Source organism: Lithobates pipiens, unplaced genomic scaffold (assembly GCF_037356315.1).
Source record: "Lithobates pipiens isolate NorthernLeopardFrog02 unplaced genomic scaffold, aLitPip1_a1.2 Scaffold_18, whole genome shotgun sequence".
Classification (NCBI taxonomy): domain Eukaryota; kingdom Metazoa; phylum Chordata; class Amphibia; order Anura; family Ranidae; genus Lithobates; species Lithobates pipiens.
In genome coordinates, this window is record NW_027507758.1 from 179,104,294 (window position 1) to 179,126,676 (window position 22,383).

The 22,383-nt window shown below is 45.5% G+C and overlaps 1 protein-coding gene across 1 annotated transcript in view; it reads right to left on the reverse strand.

The window, feature by feature from the left end:
- Nucleotides 1-22,383, reverse strand: part of FAM98A (family with sequence similarity 98 member A) — a 95,109-nt gene that overhangs the window by 51,371 nt on the left and 21,355 nt on the right. Inside the window, exons 2-3 of the mRNA XM_077486438.1 lie at nucleotides 17,545-17,693; nucleotides 14,620-14,754 (exon numbers count right to left, since the gene is read on the reverse strand). Of these exons, the coding sequence (XP_077342564.1) occupies nucleotides 14,620-14,754; nucleotides 17,545-17,693 (284 nt within the window). The remainder of the gene's footprint in view (nucleotides 1-14,619; nucleotides 14,755-17,544; nucleotides 17,694-22,383) is intronic.

Sequence of the window (22,383 nt, forward strand, 5' to 3'; positions counted from 1 at the left end):
CCTCTGAGGGCTTTACAGAACAGCTGTATTTATACAGAGATTAAATTTACACACACAGGTGGACTCCATTTACTATTTAGGTGACTTCTAGGGAAACTAGTTCCACTAGATTTTAGTTAGGGGTATCAGAGTAAAAAGAGGGCTTAATGCCATGCATACCACACTTTTCAGATATTTGTAAAAAAAAAAAAAAAAAATTGAAAACCGTTTATCATTTTCCTTCCACTTCACAATTATGTGATACTTTGTGTTGGTCTAAAACATAAAAGGTCAATAAAAAATACTTTTAAGTTTTGGTTGCAACATAATAGAATGTGAAAAATGTTAAGGGGTATTGTGATAGACTCACCCTGGCATTTGAGGGAGCTACAAGCATTTAGGAAGATGTTATGTAATGCAAAATGACATAAAAAAAAGGCCATGATGGTCTTTGCCAGCTTGGGACTCATAGCTGATGTCATCAGCAAGCCACCTGTCTGGGGCACCCAGCCATAATGCGTTTATTAAAAGTAGGTCTCCTGCTATTGTCTGAAGGTGTTCTGTGTTTATACTTATAATGTGCACTGTACCTTCTGAGCTTGGATCCAGCAAGTCTGACCTGCAATGAGATTTCAGTCATCCAGGTGTCCAATTAATGTAATGTTTATTGTATATGTCAGTTGTTGTAATTGTATTCTTGCGTGCAGTTTGTATTGTTCAGGAGAGGGGGGATGTCCTCCTGGGAGGTGTATAAAAGCCTGTATTCTTGTTCAAATAAACAGTTCATATTCTGGTTTACTCCAAAGCTCTTGGGCTAACTATCCAGATCTGCTGGTCTTGGGTTAAAGAGCTTAGGAAGCAGCTTCTTGGCGAAGATATCCAGTCACGGTGTCCGGATACCGCTACAGGTATGAGTACTTTTTTCAAGGCACTGCATGTCTGGTAGAAATCCAATACAGTTCACTGTCTAAATAACACCATTCCTACAGTAAAGCATGGATGTGGCAATATCCTCTTATGGGTGTGTTTCCCTGCAGCAGGGAACAAAGCACTTGTCAGGATAGAAGAAAAATTGACAGAGCAAAATACCATCAAGTTCTTGTGGAGAAACTGCTGCCCTCCACCAGAAAGTTGTCAATGGGAAGAACATTTACCTTTGAATATGACAATGACCCAATGCACACAGCAAAAATGGACCACACAGTGGTTAAGGCTGGGTTCACACTGCTGCGGGGGGAGATCCGGATGTGATTCGCACCACAAATCACATCCGATCTCCGTAGCGATGCGAGTACAGCCATACAGATAGTATGGCTGAATTCGCATCGCTCCCGCAGCAAACTCGTACGGGACCCTTTTTTTGGTCCGCAACAGAATCGGATCGCATGGGGGTTCACACCATGCGATCCGATTCCTGTGCGAGTCGGCAGATCGCACTGCGATATGCGGACGGATCTGGGGGTGTCATTAACATATCATTGACACTCCCAGCCGTCCGCATAGGGCAGTGTGAACTGCTGGCGGGAGTAATGCGATGCGGGAAAACGCCGCGGATTCGCGGCGTTCCCGCATCGCAGCGGTGTGAACCCGGCCTAAAGGAGAAAAAGGTGACTGTCCTTGCACGATCTAGACTTCTTCCACAAATTTACAATGTGGTTTCACTTGAAGACTGCAGTCCACAAATGGTCACCATCAAATTTAAATGAACATGAGCAGTTCTGCAAAGAAGGAGTGGGCAAATATTGCAAAGTCTAGATGTACAAATTTAGAAGAGACATAACTTAACCGCTTCAGCCCCAGAAGATTTTACCCCTTTCCTGACCAGAGCACTTTTTGCGATTCTGCACTGCATCGCTTTAACTGACAATTGCACAGTAGTGCGACGTGGCTCCCGAACAAAATTGACTTGCTTTTTTCCCCCACAAATAGAGCTTTCTTTTGGTGGTATTTGATCACCTCTGCAGTTTTTATTTTTTGCGCTATAAAACAAAAAAAGCGATGATTTTGAAAAAAAAGCATTTTTTTACATTTTGCTATAATAAATAACCCCCAAAAATATATAAAAAAAACATTTTTCCCTCAGTTTAGGCCGATAAGTATTCTTCTACATATTTATGAAAAAAAAAAAAAAATATTGCAATAAGCGTTTATTGATTAGTTTGCGCAAAAGTTATAGCGTTTACAAAATAGGGGATAGTTTTATGGCATTTTTCTTTTCTTTTTTTTTACTAGTAATGGCGGTGATCTGTGGTTTTTATTGTGACTGCGACATTATGGCGGACCCATCTGACATTTTTGACACATTTTTGGAACCATTGTCATTTATACAGCAATAAGCGCTATACAAATGCACAGTTTCCTGTGTAAATGACACTGGAAGTGAAGGGGTTAATCACCAGGGGGCAGGATAAGGGTCAAGTGTGTCCCGGGGCGTGTTTATAACTGTGGGGGGGGCGTGGCTACATGTGACATCACAGGGAGCAGAGATCAGGGACACTGTCACTAGGCAGAACGGGGAGATGGCTGTTTACATTAGCATCTCCCCGTTCTTCCTCCCTGTGAGACGATCGCGGGTATCCCCGAGGCGATCGAGTCCTGACTCACGGAGGTCCGGTCTGGCGGCGCGAATGCGATGGCACGGCAGCAAATTTAAAAGGGACGTTCCTGTACTCCCATTTGCCTGTTCGTGCCATTCTGCCTACGTACATTGGCATGCGCCGGCCGGGAACCGGTTAATGTGACCTATAAACAGCTTTACAAGTCAATTGAAAAACAAACTGAAATCTTTTAAGGAGGGGAGTAAAAAAAATGTGGTTACATAGTTACATATTAGGGGAGGTTGAAAAAAAAAAAAAACACACAAGTCCAACCTTTGTGTGTGATTATATGTCAGTAGCACACCCTTTTATAAATGGGGTTGTAGCTGTGTTTAGAATAAAAAAACAAAAAAAAACTGATGTTAAAGAGGAGTCAGGACACACTTGCCATCATTTAGGCCTCATGCACACGAGACGCAGTTAAACGCGCGTTCAGATGCAGTTGGACAGTTTTTTCAACTGCACCTGAACTCATTCAATGTTATCCTATGTGTCCATGCACACAGTCTCGTTTTTTTCCGTTTATATGCAGTTGCGTTTAATCTCGTTTTTCCAGAAGCAAAAAAATGCGTTCAGAAACAAAAATTTCTGCGTTTCAGACGCAAAACGCGGCAAAACGCGGTAAAACGCAGCAAAACGCCGCTACCGCGTTTAGCCGCGTTTGCGTTTATATGCGTTTTTAAAGGTGACCTTTTTTTTTACATTAAAAATCTCAAAAATGATTGCAAATGATGAAAAACCATTAGAAAAATATTTTAAACAATTGCAATTGCAAGTGGACAATCCACAACTTGTAGCAAGTGACGTGGCAAGTGGACAATCCACAACTTGTGGCAAGTGACATGGCAGGTGGCAAGTGATGTGGCAAGTGGACAATCCACAACTTGTGGCAAGTGACGTGGCAGGTGAAGTGGCAAGTGACGTGGAAAGTGGACAATAGACAACTTGTGGCAGGTGACGTGGCAAGTGACCTGGCAGGTGACGCGGCAAGTGACTTGGCAGGTGACGTGGCAAGTGGAAAATCAACAACTTGTGGCAGGTGACGTGGCAAGTGGACAATCCACAACTTGTGGCAGGTGATGGGGCAAGTGATGTGGCAAGTGGACAATCCACTTGTGGCAGGGGATGTGGCAAGTGACGTGGCGAGTGGACAATCCACAACTTGTGTCAGGTGACGTGGCAAGTGGACAATCCACAACTTGTGGCAGGTGATGTGGCAAGTGATGTGGCAAGTGGACAATCCACTTGTGGCAGGTGACGTGGCAGGGGACGTGGCAAGGGACGTGGCAAGTGGACAATCCACAACTTGTGGCAGGTGATGTGGCTGGTGACGTGGCAAGTGGACAATCCACATCTTGTGGCAGGTGACGTGGCAGGTGACGTGGAAACTGGTGTGGCAAGTGGACAATCCACAACTTGTGGCAGGTGATGTGGCTGGTGACGTGGTAAGTGGACAATCCACAACTTGTGGTAGATGGCATGGCAGGTGACGTGGAAAGTGGACAATCCACATCTTGTGGCAAGTGACGTGGCAGGTGATGTGGCAAGTGACGTGGCAAGTGGACAATCCACAACTTGTGGCAGGTGATGTGGCAAGTGATGTGGCAGGTGATGTGGCAGGTGATGTGACAAGTGGACAATCCACATCTTGTGGCAAGTGACGTGGCAGCTGACGTGGCAAGTGACGTGGCAGGTGACGTGGCAAGTGACATGGCAAGTGGACAATCCACATCTCGTGGCAAGTGACGTGGCAGGTGATGTGGCAAGTGACGTGGCAAGTGGACAATCCACAACTTGTGGCAGGTGATGTGGCAAGTGACGTGGCAGCTGACGTGGCAAGTGGACAATCCAAAACTTGTGGCAGGTGACGTGGCAAGTGACGTGGCAGGTGACGTGGCAAGTGATGTGGCAAGTGGACAATCCACAGCTTGTGGCAAGTGACGTGGCAAGTGGACAATCCACAACTTGTGGCAGGTGACGTGGCAGGTGACGTGGCAGGTGAAGTGGCAAGTGACGCGGCAAGTAGACAATCCACAACTTGTGGCAGGTGATGTGGCAAGTGACGTGGCAGGTGATGTGGCAAGTCACGTGGCAAGTGGACAATCCACAACTTGTGGCAGGTGATGTGGCAAGTGGACAATCCACAACTTGTGGCTGGTGACGTGTCAAGTGGACAATCCACAGCTTGTGGCAGGTGGCATGGCAGATGACGTGGAAAGTGGACAATCCACATCTCGTGGCAAGTGACGTGGCAGCTGATGTGGCAAGTGACGTGGCAAGTGGACAATCCACAACTTGTGGCAGGTGATGTGGCAAGTGACGTGGCAGCTGACGTGGCAAGTGGACAATCCAAAACTTGTGGCAAGTGACGTGGCAGGTGACGTGGCAAGTGATGTGGCAAGTGGACAATCCACAGCTTGTGGCAAGTGACGTGGCAAGTGGACAATCCACAACTTGTGGCAGGTGACGTGGCAGGTGAAGTGGCAAGTGACGCGGCAAGTAGACAATTCACAACTTGTGGCAGGTGATGTGGCAAGTGACGTGGCAGGTGATGTGGCAAGTCACGTGGCAAGTGGACAATCCACAACTTGTGGCAGGTGATGTGGCAAGTGGACAATCCACAACTTGTGGCTGGTGACGTGTCAAGTGGACAATCCACAGCTTGTGGCAGGTGGCATGGCAGATGACGTGGAAAGTGGACAATCCACATCTCGTGGCAAGTGACGTGGCAGCTGATGTGGCAAGTGACGTGGCAAGTGGACAATCCAAAACTTGTGGCAGGTGACGTGGCAGGTGACGTGGCAAGTGATGTGGCAAGTGGACAATCCACAGCTTGTGGCAAGTGACGTGGCAAGTGGACAATCCACAACTTGTGGCAGGTGACGTGGCAGGTGACGTGGCAAGTGAACAATCCACAACTTGTGGCAGGTGACGTGGCAAGTGACGTGGCAGGTGATGTGGCAAGTGACGCGGCAAGTAGACAATCCACAACTTGTGGCAGGTGACGTGGCAGGTGACGTGGCAAGTGAACAATCCACAACTTGTGGCAGGTGACGTGGCAAGTGACGTGGCAGGTGATGTGGCAAGTGACGCGGCAAGTAGACAATCCACAACTTGTGGCAGGTGATGTGGCTGGTGACGTGGCAAGTGGACAATCCACAGCTTGTGGCAGGTGGCATGGCAGATGACGTGGAAAGTGGACAATCCACATCTCGTGGCAAGTGACGTGGCAGGTGATGTGGCAAGTGACGTGGCAAGTGGACAATCCACAATTTGTGGCAGGTGACATGGCAGGTGATGTGGCAAGTGGACAATCCACAACTTGTGGCAGGTGATGTGGCAAGTGATGTGGCAGGTGATGTGACAAGTGGACAATCCACATCTTGTGGCAAGTGACGTGGCAGCTGACGTGGCAAGTGACGTGGCAGGTGACGTGGCAAGTGACATGGCAAGTGGACAATCCACATCTCGTGGCAAGTGACGTGGCAGGTGATGTGGCAAGTGACGTGGCAAGTGGACAATCCACAACTTGTGGCAGGTGACGTGGCAGGTGATGTGGCAAGTGACGTGGCAGCTGATGTGGCAAGTGGACAATCCAAAACTTGTGACAGGTGACGTGGCAAGTGACGTGGCAGGTGACGTGGCAAGTGATGTGGCAAGTGGACAATCCACAGCATGTGGCAAGTGACGTGGCAAGTGGACAATCCACAACTTGTGGCAGGTGATGTGGCTGGTGACGTGTCAAGTGGACAATCCACAGCTTGTGGCAGGTGGCATGGCAGATGACGTGGAAAGTGGACAATCCACATCTTGTGGCAAGTGACGTGGCAAGTGACGTGGCAAGTGGACAATCCAAAACTTGTGGCAGGTGACGTGGCAAGTGATGTGGCAGGTGACGTGGCAAGTGATGTGGCAAGTGGACAATCCACAGCTTGTGGCAAGTGACGTGGCAAGTGGACAATCCACAACTTGTGGCAGGTGACGTGGCAGGTGACGTGGCAAGTGAACAATCCACAACTTGTGGCAGGTGACGTGGCAAGTGACGTGGCAGGTGATGTGGCAAGTGACGCGGCAAGTAGACAATCCACAACTTGTGGCAGGTGATGTGGCTGGTGACGTGGCAAGTGGACAATCCACAGCTTGTGGCAGGTGGCATGGCAGATGACGTGGAAAGTGGACAATCCACATCTCGTGGCAAGTGACGTGGCAGTTGATGTGGCAAGTGACGTGGCAAGTGGACAATCCACAATTTGTGGCAGGTGACGTGGCAGGTGATGTGGCAAGTGGACAATCCCCAACTTGTGGCAAGTGACGTGGCAAGTGGACAATCCACAACTTGTGGCAGGTGCCGTGGCAAGTGACACAGCAAATGCAAGTGTACAACTGCTCTCTATGCTGCTGCTGCTCACTCTGATCAAAATAGCAGGAATAGTTAAAAAAAATGCTTTGAGAGCTTGGGGAGGGTCTACATGATGTTATCTTTATAAACGCGTCTAAACGCAAACGCGTCTAAACGCGTCTAAACGCGTCTAAACGCGACATGCAAACGCGGCAAAACGCGCGTTTCTAAACGCGCGTTTCAGCTTTTTTTTAACAGAGGTTTCATCTGCGTCTCGTGTGCATGAGGCCTTAGAGTGCCTCTGATTAACCTCAAATAAAAAGTTCAGCTGTTCTAGTAGCCTTTCCTGACTTTCTTAACCACTTGCCGACCGCCTCACGCCGATGTACGTCGGCAGAATGGCACGGGCAGGCATAAGCACGTACATGTACGTGCTTTGCCTCCCGCGGGTCGGGGGCCCGATCGGGCCCCCGCCCGGTGCCTGCGGCGGTCGGTTTTCGTTCGGGAGCGATCCCGGACGAGGGGACGGCCATTCATTCATGGCCACCCCCTCGCGATCGCTCCCGACGAATGGAAATCCCCGGTGACATCACTTCCTCTCCTGTAATGTAAACACAGGAGAGGAAGTGATGTATTCTCTCCTCCGTGTCGGTATTTTTCGTTCCGACACGGAGGAGAGCGGATCAGTGAGTTGCACCAACACATCCCACACACAGTAGAACATGCCAGGCACACTCACACCCCCCCTTTACCCCCCGATCACCCCCCCAATTACCCCTGCCCCCCAGTCACAGTGACACCAATGTCATTTTTTTTTTTTTTTTTTTGCATTGGTGTCATTTGTGACTGTAATAACTGTTAGGGCAGTTAGGGTTAGCCCCCTTTAGTTCTAATGTACCCCCCTAACCCCCCCAATAAAGGTTTAACCCCGTGATCACCCCCCGTCGCCAGTGTCACTAAGGCTGGGTTCACATTGCAGCGGTTTATGAGAACGAATGTGATTCGCACCGCACTGCAGTGCAAATCACATCCGATCTCTGTGCGATTCGAGTTCAGCCATTCGCCGCACCCGCCGCACCCGCCACACCCGCCGCACCCGCCGCAAATTCGCACGGGACCCTTTTTTTGGCCCGCAGCAGAATCGGATCGCATGGGTGTTCACACCATGCGATCCGAGTTTGCAGATCGCACTGCGATATGCGAACTGATCTGGGGGTGTCAGTAACATTTCACTGACACTCCCAGCAGTTCGCATAGGGCAGTGTGAACTGCCGCCGGGAGGCATGCGATGCGGGAACCCGCCGCGGATTCGCGGCGTTTCCGCATCGCTCCAGTGTGAACCCAGCCTAATAAGCGATCATTTTTCTGATCGCCGTATTAGTGTCACAGGTGACGCTAGTTAGGCAGGTAGGTATTTAGGTTCGCCGCAGCTTTTTATAGCGCTAGGGACCCCCATATACTACCGCATAAAGCCCCCTGATTGCCCCCTAGTTAACCCTTTCACCAGTGATCACCATATAACTGTTACAGGTGACGCTGGTTGGTTAGTTATTTTTTTATAGTTTCAGGGCACCCGCCATTTATTACCTAATAAAGGTTTAACCCCCTGATCACCCGGCAGGTGTCATTTGTGACTAATAACTGTTAGGGCAGTTAGGGTTAGCCCCCTTTAGTTCTAAGGTACCCCCCTAACCCCCCCAATAAAGGTTTAACCCCGTGATCACCCCCCGTCGCCAGTGTCACTAAGGCTGGGTTCACATTGCAGCGGTTTATGAGAACGGATGTGATTCGCACCGCACTGCAGTGCAAATCACATCCGATCTCTGTGCGATTCGAGTTCAGCTATACAGATAGTATGGCTGAATTCGTGTCGCACCCGCCGCACCCGCCGCAAACTCGCACGGGACCCTTTTTTTGGTCCGCAGCAGAATCGGATCGCATGGGTGTTCACACCATGCGATCCAAGTTTGCAGATCGCACTGCGATATGCGAACTGATCTGGGGGTGTCATTAACATTTCACTGACACTCCCAGCAGTTCGCATAGGGCAGTGTGAACTGCCGCCGGGAGGCATGCGATGCGGGAACCCGCCGCGCATTCGTGGCGTTCCCGCATCGCTCCAGTGTGAACCCAGCCTAATAAGCGATCGTTTTTCTGATCGCTGTATTAGTGTCACAGGTGACGCTAGTTAGGCAGGTAGGTATTTAGGTTCGCCGCAGCTTTTTATAGCGCCAGGGACCCCCATATACTACCGCATAAAGCCCCCTGATTGCCCCCTAGTTAACCCTTTCACCAGTGATCACCATATAACTGTTACAGGTGACGCTGGTTGGTTAGTTATTTTTTTATAGTTTCAGGGCACCCGCCATTTATTACCTAGTCTCACTAGTGTACCCCTAAATTTAGGGGTGTCTACTTTCTAAAATGGGGTCATTTGGGGGGGGGGTTTGTGCCATCTTGGCATTTTATGGCCTTCAAAACTGTAACGCCCTTAGAAAGCCTGAAGGCGGTGCTTGGTTTTTGGGGCCCCGTACGCGGCTAGGCTCCCAAAAAGTCCCACATATGTGGTATCCCCGTACTCAGGAGAAGCAGCAGAATTTATTTTGGGGTGTCATTTCACATATGCCCATGGCATGCGTGAGCAATATATCATTTAGTGACAACTTTGTGAAAAAAAAAAAAAGTTTGTAATTTTCCCGCAACTTGTGGCAAAATATAAAATATTCCATGGACTCAACATGCCTCTCAGCAAATAGCTTGGGGTGTCTACTTTCTAAAATGGGGTCATTTGTGGGGGTTTTGTGCCATCTTGGCATTTTATGGCCTTCAAAACTGTAATAGGTAGTGAGAAGTGAACTCAAAAAATTACGCCCTTAGAAAGCCTGAAGGCGGTGCTTGGTTTTCGGGGCCCCGTACGCGGCTAGGCTCCCAAAAAGTCCCACATATGTGGTATCCCCGTACTCAGGAGAAGCAGCAGAATTTATTTTGGGGTGTCATTTCACATATGCCCATGGCATGCATGAGCAATATATCATTTAGTGACAACTTTGTGAAAAAAAAAAAAAAAAAAAAAAAAGTTTGTAATTTTCCCGCAACTTGTGGCAAAATATAAAATATTCCATGGACTCAACATGCCTCTCAGCAAATAGCTTGGGGTGTCTACTTTCTAAAATGGGGTCATTTGTGGGGGTTTTGTGCCATCTTGGCATTTTATGGCCTTCAAAACTGTAATAGGTAGTGAGGCGTGAAATCAAAAATTTACGCCCTTAGAAAGCCTGAAGGCGGTGCTTGGTTTTCGGGGCCCTGTACGCGGCTAGGCTCCCAAAAAGTCCCACATATGTGGTATCCCCGTACTCAGGAGAAGCAGCAGAATTTATTTTGGGGTGTCATTTCACATACGCCCATAGCATGTGTGAGCAATATATCATTTAGTGACAACTTTGTGTAAAAAAAAAAAAAAAATTTTTTTTTTGTCATTATTCAATCGCTTGAGGCAAAAAAATAAAATATTCAATGGGCTCAACATGCCTCTTATCAATTTCCTTAGGGGGTCTACTTTCCAAAATGGGGTCATTTGGGGGGGTTTTGTACTGCCCTGTCATTTTAGCACCTCAAGAAATGAGATAGACAGTCGTAAACTAAAAGCTGCGTAAATTCCAGAAAACGTACCTTAGTTTGTAGATGTGACAACTTTTGCGCAAACCAATAAATATACAATTATTGACTTTTTTTTTACCAAAGACATGTGGCTGAATACATTTTGGCCTAAATGTATGACTAAAATTGAGTTTATTGGATTTTTCTAATAACAAAAAGTAGAAAATATCATTTTTTTTCAAAATTTGCGGTCTTTTTACGTTTATATCGCAAAAAATAAAAATCGCAGAGGCAATCAAATACCATCAAAAGAAAGCTCTATTTGTGGGAAGAAAAGGACGCAAATTTTGTTTGGGTACAACATTGCATGACCGCGCAATTACCAGTTAAAGCAGCGCAGTGCCAAAGTGTAAAAAGACCTCTGGTCATTTACCAGCAAAATGGTCCGGTCTGAAAGTGGTTAATCGCATCCTACAGCAAAAGCCAGGGTACGCAGAGAGCTTCCAAAGCATCAGAAGGATCTCACTGTTAAAAGGTATTAGTCAGGAGAAGGGTACAAAAGAATTTCCAAGGCATTAGATATACATTTTATATACCATGGAACACAGTGAAGACAGTCATCATCAAGTGGAGAAAATATGGCACAACAGTGACATTACTAAGAACTGGAAAATTTATGAAAAGACGAGAAGAAAACTGGTCAGGGAGGCTGACAAGAGGCCTACCGCAAAATTAAAAGAGCTGTAGGAATATCTGGCAAGTATTGGCTGTGTGGTACATGTGACAACAATCCTATATTCTTCATGTCTGGGTTATGGGGTAGAGTGGCAAGACGGAAGCTCTTTCTTACGAAGAAAAACAAAAGACGTGCTAAATTTTGCAAAAACACAACTGAAGTTTCCCAAAAGGTTGTGGGAAAATATGTTCTGGTCTGATGAAACCAAGGTTGAACTTTTGTGGCTAGAATTCCAAAAGATCAGTTTTGTACACTGTTTTTACACATCACCAAAAGAACACCATACCCACAGCATGGTGGTGGCAGCATCATGCTTTGGGGCTGTTTTTCTTAAGCTGGAACAGGGGCCTTAGTCAAGGTAGAGGGAATTTCGACCAGTTCCACATACCAGTCAATACTGGAACAAAACTTTCAGGCTTCTGCTAGAAAGCTGAACATGAAGGGGAACTTCGCCTTTCAGCATCAGAACGACCCAAAACATACATCTAAATCAACAAAGGCATGGCTTTACCAAAAGATGATTAACATTTTGGAATGGCCCAGCCAGAGCTCAGACCTGACTCCGATTGAAAATCTGTGGGGTAATCTGAAGAGGGCTGTGCTCAGGAGATGCCCCCCCAATCTGATAGATTTGTATGTTTTTTGCAAAGAAGAGTGGGCAAAATATTGCCAAGTCAAGCTGTGCCAAGCTGATAGACTCATACCCAAAAAGACAGTGCAGTAATAAAATCAAAGTATTAGCGTAAGGGTATGCACACTTATGTAACCATATTTTATTTTCTTCCACCTAAAAGATTTCAGTTTGTTGTTCAACTGAGTTGTACAGTTTACAGGTCACATTAAAAAGGTGGAAAACGTTGGGATTCTCCATAAATTGAAAATAAGTCAATACTTTTGCCGTTGGACCCGCTTCGGGATCCACTCCCGGAATGCGCAAGGGCAGTGGAGGTGGTTTTCAACGTCAAATATCTGGGAATACAGATCTCACCCGACCCAACCGAATATATCCGTCTGAACTTATTGCCGATTAGAAGTAAGTTTTGTGAGAAATGTTCGGTGTGGTGTAAGCTTCCCCTATGGGTGATAGGAAGGATCACTTTAATAAAAATGGTGTGGGCCTCCCAGTTGCTATACATCTTTAATAACTCCCCAATATGGATTCCTCGCAAGTGGTTCATAGGGACAGATTCACAGTTTAGGGAATTAATTTGGCGTGAGACGGTCCGCATTACATTGTCCAGACTACAAATGAGAAAGGATCAGGGGGGGTTTGGCAGTACCACACTCTAGGACCTGCCATATAGTGTCTCAGCTGCAAAGGTTGGGAAGCTGGGGACTACTGGACCCATTAGACTCAATCAGGCAGCTGCTTCTCCCTGAGGAGTCAGACTACTTCGCTCTAGCTTACTTAGAAGGGGGCTTTCCTCATCTACCGTCAGATTTACCAACAGTTACCCAGCTATAAAACTTGTGGAACTATAACAAGACAAATCTAAAAAGGTGTCAGGCTGTCTGTCCTGTACTCCACTTTGGCATAGCTTTCACTATAGGGAACTACTAAAAATTAGAAAGATTCCATGAATGGAAGAATAAGGGGATTAAATATATTTCTCAATTATATCAGCGGACTGTATGGAAAGCCTTTATAGAGATACAACATGACTATGAAATCCTGAAACAATTTTACAATTCTACAACTGCGACACGCCCTGCATGCACAGGCTCACGTCTCAAAACTTATATTGACAGCACACACCATCATAGAAGAGGTATATTTATGGCTCCTGACAAAAAAGGCATGATCTCCCGGGCCTATTCTATGATACTAGGTGCTTTGCAGGGGGCATCAGATATACCCTGCAAGAGGGGTTGGGAGAGAGATGTGGGCAATATAGATGGAGAACTCTGGGAGGCTTGCCTAAATGCTGCTCCCTTGGTGTCTGTCTCGGCCTCGCAGAAGTTATACCAGCTCTCTCTTCTCCACAGAACTTACAGAACACCCCAACAGCTGCATAAATGGGGAGGTAGAGATAGGCCATTACGCCCAAAATGTCAAAGGGAACATGGGGACTTACTACATGCTATAGAAATGCCCCAAGCTTTTTTGTTATTGGACAGAGGTTCTATCTACAATATCCCAGGTTCATAACTACCAGTTGAAGAGGGATCCCATTGTCTGTTGGGCGCACTGGGAGAGGATACCCTGATTCCAAATGAACAGTATTGCAGTTACTGTACATCGCATGAAAATGAATTGTGAGGTGCTAGATTTCTCCCAGGGTGCCTACCAGGGGACAATGGATAGAACAGGTTAATTCTATGTTAATTAGAGAAAATTGACCTACCTACATAGAAAAGCCCCTAAAAAAATTCTCTATTTGGCAACCATGGTTAGATGTTCCAGGCCTTGCACCACATCAACTAGCGTTGAATAGATTATTGGAGGGATGAGACATATTAGGAGAAGACATAGTCAGATGAGAGGTTGGTATGCGCTATTCCGCAAATGTTCACAAGTTAATAATAGTTTGTGGTTTCTCCCTTTTCTCTCTTTAATTGTAGAATCTATTTTCTCACTGAATAGTTTTATACAGCTGCAAAAAATTTGTTTTACCTACCAGAAAAAAAACATACATATTTCTGTTGTATAACATCTGGGCATTATTCATAGGTTGGACTTGATGGACTTGTGTCTTTTTTCAACCTCACCTACCTAACTATGTATAACTTGTGTGTCTGTGTGTCTGTGTGTCTGTGTGTCTGTGTGTCTGTGTGTCTGTGTGTCTGTGTGTCTGTGTGTCTGTGTGTCTGTGTGTCTGTGTGTCTGTGTGTCTGTGTGTCTGTGTGTCTGTGTGTCTGTGTCAAAATTTGTGAAAATACGATTCTTAAACTTTATTATGCACATCATAAAATATACCACAAAATTTGCAGCACTTCATGTTAACGAACTCCGGGAAAATCGTTTTTTGTCTTCCACACGCACTGAATGGGTTAACTGCTTGTTTTGTCCAGAGGTGCATGAAAAGCTATACTTAGCCGATCTTTTGATCCTCCGTAAAACAGCACGCCCTCAAGTTCAGCGGTGGACTGTTCTTACCATCCTTATGTCCAGAACTGGTCTATGGGCATGACATCAGGAACAGTCCAGGCACAAGTCCACTAGTGTGCGGGGGGAGGGCTGGAGCAACAGGGAGGATCGCATTTGGAGGATCGGCGGATTAGGTAAATATATCTCCACTCTCCTCACCCCCTAAACAAAAGCGAGCAGCTAATCCATGCACAGCCCCACTGCATGGGAGAGAACCCCCCCTTCACCAGAGTTCTTTAAATATATTAACAAGTGTCAACACATATGAATAAATGTTACTTACTTAGCAAAAGTAGGCAGTTCTTCTTGTCTAGAAGGCGTTTATTGACATCTCCAGATGTCAAAGAGTTGTATGGGCAATTCATTTCTGTCAAAAGACCACTAACTTCTAGTTGAAACCCTTCTGCCTCTGCGGGGCCTATAAAACACGATAATTAAAACATTTTATGTATCTGTTACAATATAACAATCCTAAAGCCTATTTCAGAGAAGAAAAACCATGTAATCCTTGAATGTAGTGGCTGCCTTCCTACTTTTTAAGGCGGCCTCATCTTCTCCCCTTTATTAATAGGCTAAGCCTACCAGTAACACTTCCTGTTCTAGGGAGGTGCTCACTCCCTATACTCTATATATGAAGGTGCAGCACTATCATCCTAGAATAGGACTACAGAACTTAGTCTACAGACATAGCTAAGGGCTCCTTCATATTGGGCGTGTGACTGGTGTTTTTCTGTATCATCAGTGGTCACAAAAGCACACAGAAAACAATTGTTTTCTATGTGTCCTGTTCACACTCCAACAGAGCCCCAGGGTGCAGAGCATTGTGGTACAAAAAAAATGCATACAGTATGCATTTATCTGCAATAAACTGGAGTTCACCTTACAGCACTATATACTGTTATTTGCAGAAGAGGCAGACAGCAAAGAAATTTATTAGCTCAGAAGATTCCTGACAGGATCAACAAGTATTGTTCTGCACTGATTGGACAGATAGAACAGACCCTTTCAATGGTCTATTTGCCAAACCAAAAAGGGAGTAAAACAGACATTAACCAATGGGATTTATATATGCTATGGGGTTGATTTACTAAAACTGGAGAGTGCTAAATCTGTTGCAACTATGCACAGAAGCTTAAGACCCCTTTCACACCACACCGCCCATTGCGTCTGCGGTAAAACGCCGCTATTTTTAGCGGCGTTTTACCGCCGGATTTGCGGCGCATTTCGGCCGCTAGCGGGGTGCTTTTACCCCCCGCTAGCGGCCGTGAAAGGGTTAAAACTGCAATAGCGGCGTTTTGCCGGCGGTATTACAGTGCTGCCCCATAGATTTCAATGGGGAGCATCGGTGGAGGAGCGGTAAGCACACCGCTCCAAAGAAGCTGCTGGCAGGACTTTTTTCTGACGTCCTGCCAGCGTACGCTGTAGTGTGAAAGCCCTCGGCTACTACTACTACTACTACACTACTTTATGCATATTTAAGTAACTTCTGTCTGTGCATAACAGCGTCATTTAACATGCATAAAGGGCCTCATTCCTTTTTTTTTTTCTTAAAATATTGTACTGAGAAAAAAGTAAGAGTAATGAACAAGTATACAGGTGCAAGTACAACTAGTACAAGATGTCAACTAGGCAAGTACATCACGCATAGAGATAACCATGCAGGATCAAGAAACAAGTAGTATTTAGCATGGGAGGACAATTCCCAACAAAAAGGTACGTATACAAAAGTAAGGTAACAATTCAAACGTGTACAGGAGAGAGATAAACCAGGGAATGATTTCATGGGGGTACAAGCACGTAAGGGCAACACAACAGGTGCCCAGCAGTTTGGCACACCCCCTAGAGGGAGTGTCCAAATGTCCAAGAATCCTGGGAGACTGTACTCTGGGGTGAGCAGTAATAAGCCACTCAGAGGAAGGCCTACCTAGAGGCTAGAGCCAGGCAGAAAGGGTTGCCTGAAGGCAAGGATAGGAGGCAGAAGGGGTGTAATGGAGCAGCATGAAAGGAGTGGAGAAAAACCATCTGAGGGATGAAAGACAGGAGGACGACTGTAGAGCAAGGGGGGGGGGGGGGCAGAAGGCATGTGTGTCACGGGATTCGATGTGCAAATCACAGTTTAGAGCAGACGGTTTGTGTGCAGTGGATTAGGGGAGCAGTAGGGTGTGATCAAAGCTAGGAGGTAATGAGTAACCCTGGGTCGCCAAAGTTTCTCAAATTTGTGCACTTTGTCCAGGATGACCGCTTCAAGTTTAGTGTGAATCAGTGCACCAGTAACTCTAGGTTTAGTATCTAGTATGCATAAGGATGGAGATTTCCAGGCTGAGCAATTGTCTGTTTGGTATCTGTGGTGATGTGAAGAAGAAGCTTAAATTGGCGGTGGGTAAAAGCCTCAGGTTTTCTGTTTAGGAGAGCTACAGTCAGGTCTGGCAGCAAAGGTATGGTGAAAAGTTTTGAAAGAATTGCAAACACCTCTGACCAACATGAGCACGCTACAGGGCATTCCACCAAGTGTGGAGGTGTGTGCCTGCCTCGTTATTACAACCTTGAAAATAGAGGTGAATATCGCGGGAGGAATTTGACAATCCTGACAGGGACCAGATACCACCTAGTCAGTACTTTATAGTTTGTCTCTAAGGCAGCAATATTGGGAGAAGAGGATTTATTAGCCTGCCAGATATATGACCAGCAGGGTCTGTTGTAATGTTAAGATCTTTTTCCCCACTTACAAACTTAAGATGGGGGCTTCACGGTTTCGGGGGTTAGGAGGCGAGTGTCTATCTCGGAGATTAATCCTCGTTTGTGAAGGTCAGATTTGCACATTCGTTCAAATTTCATAAAGTCTGGATTTGTTGAGTCCAAAGGGCCTCATTTCTAAAACTGGGTGTGATTATAGAAACCGGCTAGGTAGATTCTTAAGGAAAGGTTGCCACACAGTCTTTTTCACAAGAGTTGCAGTAAATTGCTTGTACTACTGCTCGATTTATTACTCATAGCTGTGTGGAGTAACCCAAAGACAATGGACCGATATTCAGTAGTAGTATAAAAAGTATTTTTTTACTCCTGTGTGCAAGAGGCCCAAGGAAAATGGTTCATCATTGGCTTACAATGTGGCTTTTTTTCCCCGGAAATCACAATCAATTTTTATTTTAAATTTACAATATTTAAATAGCCAAGATGGCCCTGGTTAGGTCACACTTTAATGACTTACTATTGGTTGCTTCCACACTTTCTTCTAGTTTGCAGAACAATTTCAGCTCAGCAACCAGCCATGCGCAGAGCTTGGTATATTCAGGAGAAAGGGCTCCTTGAGCAGCAGCTTGGATCAAGGCACCATCATCCATTAGGGACCCTTTGTACCTAAAAGAATAAAACTGTTGAATTGACAATTGCATTTGAAACATAATTTTGTAGAAATTTTATTAAGATGTATTCAACATGTATTGTCGCAGCGTCTCCCAGTGTTAGTTCTACTTGCGGTTCGCTCAGAAGAGCGAACTGGTACCAGTGAAGGACCATTGGTAGTGAAAAGCTTCCTGTGGATGTGCAGAGATGTTTACCCTGTGAAGATATGTCCGCCAGCGAGGGCCCTGCATTATGCGCAGACTTGTTCATTTGGAGGGGATATGTTCGCTCTGTGAAGACATTATCGGTTTAATACCCATCTGCCTTTGTGGATGGATATACGCTCAAGCCTGTGCCCTATCAGCACGTGGAGGAACCATGAGCGTGTCCCTGCAGATAGCCTCGCATCTATAGGAATGGTAGTGTAATCGGGCTATGGGTTGTTCTCTGAATAATGCAGAATAAGGATTTGCATCAATGGTAGAAGCGGGACCGTGCGCGCGCACTTGGTCGGGACCGTGTTCACGACTTCTGAGGCACCAATCTCACTACATGTGGGTTCCCTTGTTAAACTGTAGAGCACAATTTAACAGGTACAAAAGGCGGAAAATTGTACACTGGTCTGCACAGACATGCCCGGACACTCTCCTAGTCATTGTTCCATTGGTTGAGCTTTGTAGAACACCTACTGTTTGAAGGAATGCCTGGGCTTGATTGGCTGAACTGAATAGCCATCAAGCTTCTTTTGTTACCCCTGTTCTATAAATAAAAACAGAGCTCCCATAATACAGGGCCATCTGTGGAGCTTGGAACACGAGAACAATTGTGTCTGCCTTACTTGGCAAGCATGAGTGCACTCGAAATGCATTATACAAAATAGCTGAAAAGTGCTCTTAGCAGCACAAGAGAAATTGATTATGCATAGCGTATATATTTCCACAACAATACAAACAGTCATATTCACAAAAAGGAATGTCCTCTTGCCTATACAAGTGTGGGATGTAATGAAATCTGACATTTATAACTGCACTGTAAATTCTACCACAAAGGAAACACTACTTTTTAATTAAGAGATCGCTGGCCATTCATTTAAAGCAGAGTTCGACCCAAAAGTGGTACTTTCGCTTTAAGTATTTGTGACCCCCCCTGACATGCCACACATTGGGCATGTCTTTTTTTTTTTTTTAGTTTTCACAGGTACCCAGCTCCCATTTCCTCTCCTAGCGTCGCTGAGTGGAAGCTCAGGTCTCCCCCTCCCTCCCTGCAATCTGTGAAGCCGCAGCCGGCGCCCACACTTGCACTGCCGATGCCGCGGGGGGGGAGAAGCGAGGATCTGAGTGGCCCCATAGCTAGACAGTGGGACAGGCAAGTGTCTGTTTATTAAAAGTCAGCAGCTACACTTTTTGTAGCTGCTGACTTAAAATGGGTGTAACTCCACTTTAAACAAAAGCATTATTAGGTGGAAGATAGCCGAGCCTTTTTTCACACTTGCACAACAAACACTCAGACATTATTTTCCAGCACTACCTTAACCCTCTTGAGCATGGAGTTCACCAAAGCTTCACAGATTACCACTGGACTACACCATGACGACATCATGAAGCTGGAGGAGCTTGGAGACCTTGCGCTCTGCGCTCCTCCACCTTCCGTTTGAGGATGCTCAATAGGGTTTAGGTCTGGAGACATGCTTGGCTAATCCATCACCTTTACCTCAGCTTCTTTGGCAAGGCAATGGTTGTCTTGGAGCTTTGGGGTCATCAAATTTATTTTATTGGGATTTTATGTGCACATAATTGTGAAGTGGAAGGAAAATGCTAAATGGTTTTAAATTTTTCTTTCACATATACATATTTACTTATACTTTTATACATGTGAAAAGTTTGCATTTGTATTCAGCCCGAGTCAAACAAAAATCTAGAGAGTGACCCTTTTGCCCATTCTTCTTTGCAACATAGCTTCAACTCTGTCAGATTGGATGGAGAGCGCTTGCGAACAACAATTTAAGTCTTGCGACATTCTCAATTCAATTTTGGACTTGGACCATTCTAACACGTGAATATCCTTTGATCTAAACCATTCCATTGATAGCTATGGCTGTATGTTTAGGGTTGTTGTCCTGCTGGAAGGTGAAACTCTGCCCCAGTCAAGTCTTTTGTACTCCAAGGCTGCATTTACACTACAGTATTTTGCATCAAGAGTAGATTTGCAGTGGATCTGCCCACAATTTGAAAACGCCAAAAAGGTGAGAATGACAAAACGTGGGGCTCACATTTGAGATGCCATTCATTTGAATGACACCTCAAATTGCGGTGCAGGCCTGTCACGATTGTTGCACGATAAAACGTGCTGCAATCGTGGGACACGTCTCCCAAAAATAGCTCAGGAGCTACTTTGGGGCGATATGCGTCCCACGATGCAGGTTGCTGTTTTATAGTGCTACAATCGCAGCAGACTCACTGCGGTTTGAGGGGTCATTCAAATGAATGGCATCTCGAATGCGAGTCACACATTTTGTCATTCACACTTGGCGCTGTCAAATTGGGGGTAGATCCATGGCAAATCTGCCCACGATTCAAAATGCTGTGGTGTGAATGCAGCCTGACAGGTTTTGTTCTAAGATTGCCATGTGTTTGGCTCCAGCCATCTTCCCATCAACTCTGACCAGCTTCCCTGTCCCCACTTAAGAAAAGCATCCCCACAACAAAATGCTGCCACCACCGTGTTTCACTGTGGGGATGGTGTGTTCAGGGTGATGTGCAGTATTTGTTTTCCACCACACATAGCATTTTGCTTTTAGGCCAAAAAGTTCAATTTTGGTCTCATCTGACCAGAGCACCTTCCTTCACATGTTTTGCTGTTTCCACCACATGGCTTATCACAATCTGCAAAAGGGACTTCGTATGGCTTTCTATGAACAATTGCTTTCTTCTTGCCACTCTTCCATAAAGGGCAGATCTGTGGAGTACACAATTAATAGTTGTCCTGTGGACAGATTCTCCCACCTGAGCTGTGGTTCTCTGCAGCTCCTTCAAAGTTACTATCTTGAATGCTTTTCTGATTAATGCTCTCTCCTTGCCCGGCATGTCAGTTTGGGTGGACGGCCATATCTAGGTTTTAAGTTGGGCCATACGTTTTCCATTTTCGGATGATGGATTGAACAATGCTCCACGAGATCTTCAAAGTTTGGGATTTTTTTTTTTATATAACCTAACCCCCCTTTAAACTTCTCACAACTTTATCCTTGGCCTCCATGATGCTGTTTGTTCACCAACAAACCTCTGAGGGCTTCACAGAACAGCTATATTTATACTAGAGCTGGGCGATTTTCTCCCCAAAAAAAAACAACTCTATTCACGATTCGAGTTTGGCATCTGATGGCGTTCGGCCTCACGGACTAGGCCGAAGCCACGGCCTTGCCTAAAAACTCCTGCCCGCAGCTCCTCAGGACCGGCACAGTGTCAGCGCCGGTCCTGGTGGGGAAAAATAAATAAATCGATTTGACCTCTCAACTCGATTCAAGATTTAAATAGATTTCCCCAGCCCTAATTTATACGGAGATGAAATTACACACAGGTGGACTATTTACTAATTCAGTGACTTCTGAAGGCAATGGGTTCCACTAGATTTTAGTAAGGTGTATCAGAATAAAGAGGGCAGAATATAAATGCACCCCACACTTGTCAGATTTTTTTTTTTTCAAATGAATAATTGAAAACCATTTATAATTTTTCCTTCCACTTCACAATTATGTGCCACTGTGTTGGTCCATCACACAAAATCCCAATAAAATACATTTACGTTATCGGTTGTAACATGACAAAATGTGGAAAATTTCAAGGGGTATAAATATTTTTTCAAGGCACTGTATGCACACATTATTATTACTATACAGGATTTATATAGCACCAACTTTCTTTAGAACAAGCTCTTCAGTGACATGCTGTCACTGCTGACAGAGCTTCCTGTCTTCCGGGAGCCCTCGGCTATGGCACAGAGCTCTGAAGGCACCGTAAATTGCAGTATATACACACCATAATTTGTAGACACTATGACTTTCGCACAAGTTAATATACAGGTACACTTAAAGCTTTATTTTTTATACCAAATACATGTAGTAAAATACACTTCAGCCTACCATTATAAAAGAAATGTGATTTTACTGAATGTTTTATAATGGAAAATATTGCTTTTTTTTCTTCAAAACGTTCTTTTATATAATAATAAATTTGATAAAATACCACCAAAAGAAAGCTCAATTTGTTGAGAAAAATTATATACAATTTCATTTGTGTGCAGTGTTGCATGACAGGGAAATCGCCAGTTAAAATAGCACAGCGCTGAATAGTAAAAAATGTCCTGGTCATGAAGGGAGTTAAACCTTCCTGAGGTAAATCGGTAAAGTGAATCTGCTGATTTTCCCAGCTAACCTGTTAGGCCCCTTTCACACCGAGGCGGTTTTCAGGCGCTACAGCGCTAAAAATTAGCGCCTGTGTAGCTCCTGAAAAAAAACGGTCCCTTTCACTTCAGTGTGAAAGCCGGAGGGCTTTCACACTGGAGCGGTGCGCTGGCAGAACGGTGAAAAAAGTCCTGCTTGCCACATCTTTGGAGAGGTGAAGGAGCGGTGTATTCACTGCTCTGAAACCGCTCCTACCCATTGAAATCAATGGGGCAGCGAGGCTATACTGCCGGCAAAGCACCGCTGCGA